This window comes from Rhagoletis zephyria, unplaced genomic scaffold, assembly GCF_001687245.7.
Source record: "Rhagoletis zephyria isolate East Lansing unplaced genomic scaffold, Rhagoletis_zephyria_1.1 Rzeph_scaffold_00603, whole genome shotgun sequence".
NCBI classification, from domain to species: domain Eukaryota; kingdom Metazoa; phylum Arthropoda; class Insecta; order Diptera; family Tephritidae; genus Rhagoletis; species Rhagoletis zephyria.
In genome coordinates, this window is record NW_016157687.1 from 151,447 (window position 1) to 158,477 (window position 7,031).

The window sequence follows — 7,031 nt, forward strand, 5'->3', positions numbered from 1 at the left end:
ACGGTGTTTTTTAGCTACTCCAAACTTGCTCTTTCTTGTACTAGAATTCAATGGGCTATAAAACTGCATACGCAAATTTTTTCCAAAAACTGTTTAAGAAAAATATTTAAGAAAATTTGCAAAATTTTTATAATTTTTGCACAAAGTTGAAAGTGTGAATTTGTATCGTGTTTTTTATAGAATGAACTATGATTTTATAGGAAATAATTTAAATTAAATAATTTAAAACTAAGTAGTCAAAACTTGTTAATATGTGGCGGTCTTATAATTATGCAACGCAGTGTAGTGTTATTATTTAAATACAAGATTAATTCTTATTTAAAAAAGATATTAAGGCTCGTTTTACTTCTTCATTATCTTTTGCGATTCTTTCTTGAACCTCTGCTTTCTTTCTTTCAATATCTATTAATTCCTTTTCATTCTCTTCAGTTCTCTTCAGATGTTCGGCAATGTCCGACGATAAATTGTCAAACTTCTCTAATAATTTTTCTTGAAAATTAAATTTTCTTGTTTGTTCCAGCCGACGCTGATGTTGAAGGTACTGGTGAGGGCAGTGGCGACGAGGGTGATGGCAACGGTGTTCCTGGGGACGGTACAGATGCAGTGGATGACGATGCTTTTGATGAGTCTGTTTGAAAGAAACATTTTTGTGAACATTAAAAATTTAATACAATGAAACGTTTTTTAATTGTAAAATGAAAAGATTTTTGCTTATTGTATATCGTTACCTTAATTCACAAAGGTCAAAACCAACGAATTTTTTATTTTACAGGAGCAAAAAACCATATAAAAGGTGTATCAAAAACAGGTAGGACCTTTTAAAAAGTACCATGTAACTCTGTTGTTTTTAATGCTAAAACTTTAAAATTTGTATTGAAGGTGTAGTTTAACATATCCTACCAAAATGTGTGAAAACCCCAGTTTAGAAAAGTATTGCTTAGGGCCTTTGTGAATTAAGGTAACGATACGATAAAGAAACGTGTTAAAAAGGTTAATGAATTGGCAATTTTACGAGAGTGCCCTATATAGCTGCGGGCAATAAAAATTTTAATCAGATTTTTTAGGAAATTTTCGAGTGCGGAGTGTTGTGGCCCATTAAATTTAAGAACAATAAAGTGAAAGTTTTAAGTTGCTAAAAATTACCGCTGATTTTTTTCCCGCTGAAGGTGTTGCGGGTTTCTTCCATATAAAAATAAATTAGGGCTGTTCAGGATATTGGCCATATGCTCTTGGATTTGCACATTTGTAAATTCACAACAATAAAATGCACGCGGTTGCCATGGCAGCAAGCAAAAAAATTGCAATTGCAATTCCAACTGCAAATCTAAAACCATTTCCACAACATCCTGAACAGCCCTATTGTGTTAAAAAATTTGCACATTATCACACCAAAATTGTATGGGCCAGAAACATAAATGTGCAAATTTACCATATTTTGAGTTATTGTGTTGTCTGGATTAATTTTTGGATGTTCTACGTTATAAGTAAACCAAAAATACAATGCATACACGGATAGCACATATTTCAGAATGCTAATTACATGAACTTCCCAAAATTTTCATTTTTGCACATTCACTTTTTTGGCTTACGGGGGACGATATGTACTCGTATGTATGTATATGCAAGTGATTCCAAATAAACAAAAACATACGTACCATCAATGCTTTCAAGCGTGAGCTCCGTGTGCAGATTTGACTTGAACCCTCCAATTATTTGGTGCATCCTCTCATAGTGCACCCATGTAGAAGGCGACCCACCGGAAGGACCCATTTCTGCCGTTTCCTTTCTACAAGTTTTAATTGAAAAATTAAGATTCTACATATAGCATTTTAGGTGAATGTTTAGTTATTTGCCCACGGTTTTTGGGTTGGTCGGCGGAGGGAGAGGGGGCGTGATTCTTGATATTGAAACCAGTCAAGAATGATAGAATACAAGATTGCGCCCATCAGAGAGGATGTTTGAGAATAACTTTTGTGTGACGTCACACTGGTGCAACTGCGAGAGAAAAATGCCAAAACGTGAGCAAGAACGGAAGAAGCAGAAAAAATGTTGCAAGGAAAAGGTAAACAAGTTGTACGAGTGTGACGTCATACAAACAACGATTCTGTCAAATTCACTGAGAGAGGAATAGCGGTACCGTGATGGGCGCAACCTCTATTTCTCTCAATCGTGGAAACCAATAGAGAGCAGAGTTCAAACTTTATAAAAAGTCATACTTGACTCCTCGAAGCCTCGTACNTCTAAACTCGGTAAACAGTTTTTTTTGTGTAAAACACCTTACCGTGTTGGCAGCCTTCGAATTTATTAATAAATTAGGCAAGGAAAATTACAAAATTAATTTTTAAATAATGCTTAGACCTTTGACTACAAATGTGTGTGTTGGGTCACCCATTTGCACACAATAGCAGCCCGAAATCATTGGGAAAATTACTAAACTATACCCGCATTTAATTCTTGTATGAACATACCTGTAGCGCTGCGAAAAATTTTGCAATTTAACTTGCACATCCCTGGCATTGTGGGTGTACCCAAGCTCTGCGAGATTCGCTGCCATCTCCGCGTAGACGTGCGCATTCTTCCGCAGCCCACGGAGCTCCCCCACTCGGTCTGCCCATAGCTCGAGTATGGCTAATTCCGCCCCCTCACTCCATCCCATCCTCTTCCTCTTGAGTTTTGGTTCTATAATGGATTAAATTCTACAAAAGTGCATTATTTAAAGCATATTATCATGGAAAATTTGTTAAAACTTACTCACCATCAATTTTGGCGGCCATTATTTGTTTACTTTTTATAATAATAATTTAATCTCATTTAGATTTTTTGAGATTTCCTTTCAATGACATTTCGTTTTCTCATCAAACATACCCTTTGCTCTTCTCATTAAATATACCTCACAGGGTTGCATAGCGAATTTGACACAAATTATGTATTAATTGGCAATTAATAAATTGAAACTTTGTATGGTAAATTGGATAACAATTAAGGCTTAAATTGCCGAAAAGGTTCTTAATTGCCAATTAGGTCCCTGTTTGAACATAGTCTTATGCATTTCCCGCATAAACAAAGAACAGCGAACACCCACACGCATTTATATTGCATTTCCCCATAAACGAAGTGCAGCGAACAAACACACGTACTTGTGTTTAAAAGTAATTAGCTCGTTCTTAATTGGGTATGCATTTTTTATGCAATTCTCAAATATCTCTTCACTGAACTTAGTGAAGTGATAAGTCGCTGGCATTTTCAGCCATGGTCAACGCTAAACCAGCTTGGCTCGTGACAATGGTCAACGCTAACCCAGCTTGGCTATCACACGGTGCTTTAAGCATCGCTCTCACTCCACTCCCGGAGTATTTTTTGGTATGGTAGTAAGCGACGGCTTGCAAGCCACACAGGGGCTCTGCATTAATGCATCCCCAAATAAATCCCCGCTCATTGCACAGTAGCCTACGGCAGCTAGAGCAGGACTCCTCCAATGGAGTCCCCCAATAAATAAATGGTAGAAGGTCCACATCGTGCGCTACCACTTCATAAGCCTGCTTGCATATCTCTCTCTCTCTCTCTTTCTCGCATATCAGGCATATGGAGTACGTGGTTGACTTGATGTGCACCTATAAACCATGTGGGCTCATTGAGCTCAATACCTCAACACTCACAAAGGTAATCCCTACCTCCTCTACTCCTCTAACTCGACCAAACCTCTAAACCTGGTCTCCCGCTCTCCCTCAGCTAAACATAAAGTAAATAACTCAATTATTCGATTAATTGGAAATTATTATGATTACTCAAAAGTTCAGGCCTGTATTGGCTAGCATGAGGAGAGGATCCGCACTACTGATAAAACAAGTAGGACTGAATGGAAATAAAAAGTAATCAAATTGAAGAACAAATTACCAATTTTCCAAACTTGATAAAGAAGAAAAAAGTTACCAATTTTGGTTAAAAATACAAAGCGGCAACGCTGGTAGCATAGTTGTAATTTTTAACTCTGCGGATTCGCATCGTCAGGTTCGCGCTAATACGCGCTTCACTTCAACAAGTTTTTAGTTTGAAAATATATTGAACAGGGTTGTCACCTGTTTTCAAAGTCTGATTTAATTACAGTATACATAGCCGGCCGTCTTCACGTGCTGATTGTACCTAAAATCGAGTGACTGTACCTAATGTACCTTAAAGTCATCACCCGTCAAAAGGCACAATTGTACCTACTTCTTCATCCCTGACTCGAACGTAGCAATGCTTTGATCTATATGAAACAAAAACAGAGACGAAAGCGAATAAATGGAAAATTTTTTCATTCTCTTATATCCCGCTAAGACTCTGCCTATCGAAATGACCATAGCAATGCTTTGCTAAATGTAAAAAATTTAAAGTCTTTCGACGCAAATATTTCGAAAGTGGTGCAATAAATCTTAAATCTGAAAAAGGTTTAAGATCGAGCACTTTAATGATGTCTCTGTACGACTTCTAGGTCGCTGGGAATAAGCACCTTGTTTCAGAATAATATATAGATATTGTACTGGGTTTAAAAATTTCTTATTTCTGAAATATGCCCAGGAGCCACCAAGGAATATCAAACAGGTAGTGGCACTAGAGCAAAAACTTGTGCTGCTGAGTTGGGCGAATGTTCCAAAAGCTGCTATTCAATCGCTTAGTTTGTATGGAAAAAGGTTTAACTTGCTACATTTTAACAATTTAGAATTTGTGTGACAGTAAATTTAAAATATTTGACATTTTCAAGACCAAATAATTTGAAACATAACCAAATCGGATGCTCTACTGATAAATACTACCTGTTCAATGTGCCTTGGTTGCTACCTATTAAAAAAATGAAATAAAATTTAATTCATAATGTAGGTTAATGAAATAAGTACGATAAGGTCAGAGGCAAGAGATTTACTTATTACTAAACAATATTTGGGAGGGTCGCCACCTGCCTGAAATGTCGAGTTTAGCTAACTTATACATAAGCCCGAAGACAATGACAATGGGAAGACGAGCCCGAAGCGAAGCTATTTTTAATGGAAATATTAATTTTTGCAGTATGAAACGGAATATACATAAATCGACGTAATAGCAGATGGCGGTGGTAAAATAATTATTCACAGAAGATACTCGCCATGGTAGGTATATACACACAAATATGTATTTGAATTGATATATTAAATTTAATAAACTCAAACCGAAATATTTCATGTACAACGTGTGCTAATATTTGCGTGGGTACCTGCCGAATCCGGTCCTACTCCACGGCGCTCAATAGCACAGTGGATCAAATCAATGCGAGGATCGGCGCCCCGAAATGCAACCATCTCGGTACCAATTGGCAGTACGGAATGGACACACTTACCACCTTGGTAAGGTTCGAGGCCTATCTAAACCTCTGCCGTACTATGGGTCCGACACCCGGTTGCAATGCAACTCCACATCGAGCCACACGACTCTCCCCACATTTGGGTTTAAACCACAGCCCCGTTGAGCCAAACCGCACGAGCAGATTGGAGCAAGCTCCATGGGCAACTGCTCCCCGTGGTACCAGAATTAAGTCTCTGGTCAGCCCTCGTAGCCGTAACTACTCCCAGTTGAATTTCCATACCACTCTGGACTGGTCGGCCCCACCCATCAATTTACCCCTTAACTGATTGCACGCTTTCTTCGTCTAAACACCTCTCGTGCAAATACCCCAGATTTTCAACAGGCTGGCTCGAAAAGACCATCGTCAAAAATACACCGTCCATCAGTCCATCTAATCCCCATCCCAGATAAATCCCTAACGTCAGAGTACATCGTAAATTCACAAACAACGTGTCTGGAATCCTCGCAGACCTCAAAATGCGACGTACCTGACCCACAACACCAAGAAGTCGCTGCTCAAAGTGCACAAAAAGCAAACCAAAGTTCGTCCGCTCGCCCATCAAGAGCCCCAAGTATTTCACCTGCGTCTCGTACCTTAGACTGGTTTCGTTTAAGCGGATGACCGGCGGGCGACCCTGCAACAATTTTTCCTTGATGAGCATCATCACTGTCTTCTCTACCGACACATCAACATCCACATCCGCACCCTATGCACTAACCACGCTGAGCAGCTGATTTCCCTTCAGCTCTATTGCAGACCTCGACTGCCCCTCTACCAGGATGAGAAGGTCATCTGCGTACGCGTTAAAATTGCAAAGTGACTCACTCTGCCTTAGCAGGGTATCCATCATGAGCTTCCGAATAAATGGGCCATAAATGGAACAATGAGGACAACCCTGAGGACAACCACGGGCAACCTCAACTCTACCCCCTCCCCAACTAAAGCGGCTCTCCTGCCAGAGAAGTAGCTACGCCATAAAGCCAATTCTGGATACCCAAGTCTCTCTAGTAGCTCAATGACCCCATCCCAACGTAAATAGTCGAAAGCCCCCTTAAAATCAACGAATATGGCAAGAACATACCTACAGGTACTATTCTTGACACCTCCTTTAACGTTAAGCCAAGCATCCTCAATACTGCGTCCTTTCCTAAACCCATACTGCCTATCGGACATACTACCCCCAGTAAGCTCCTGAAGCCTTTCCACCATGACCGGTTCCAGCACCTTTCCAAGCACTGGAAGGAGACTGAAGCCCTGATAAGATCGAGGATCACTCCTGACCTTATCGGGCGACCTCAGAAGAGGAACAACCCTAATTACCTTCCACTCACGTGGAAAATATCCGTCACACATGCATTTATCATATATAGCCTCCGAGTACTCCGGAATGAACTGCCGCAAGCATTTTCACATCTCTCCGTTCAAACCATCAAAACCCGGTGACTTTCCAGACCTAACCATGCCAAATGCATACCCCAACTCCCTAACATCTAGTGGAGGGACAGGTACCACCTATGCTTGAGGAACCTGAACTTCCGTACTAGGAAAGCACCTAACAAGACCCCCGCACACTCCCTGCAAGTTGTTAACACGTAGCCACCAACGCTCACTTCGGAGCCAGCGACAGATCCTATAGACCTGCCCCCAAGGGTCGTCCCTATTTTCCCCCACAAAC

The 7,031-nt window shown here is 40.1% G+C and overlaps 1 protein-coding gene across 1 annotated transcript; it reads right to left on the minus strand.

Annotated features, from left to right (window-relative positions):
* Positions 1 to 286: 286 nt before the first annotated feature.
* On the minus strand, positions 287 to 2,656 carry LOC108360667 (uncharacterized). The gene is made up of 3 exons (XM_017613057.1): positions 2,469 to 2,656; positions 1,656 to 1,786; positions 287 to 628 (listed from the first exon to the last, which is right to left on the minus strand). Exons 1-3 carry the CDS (start codon positions 2,654 to 2,656, stop codon positions 498 to 500), a joined length of 450 nt encoding a protein of 149 aa, XP_017468546.1. The 3' UTR covers positions 287 to 497.
* Positions 2,657 to 7,031: the final 4,375 nt, after the last annotated feature.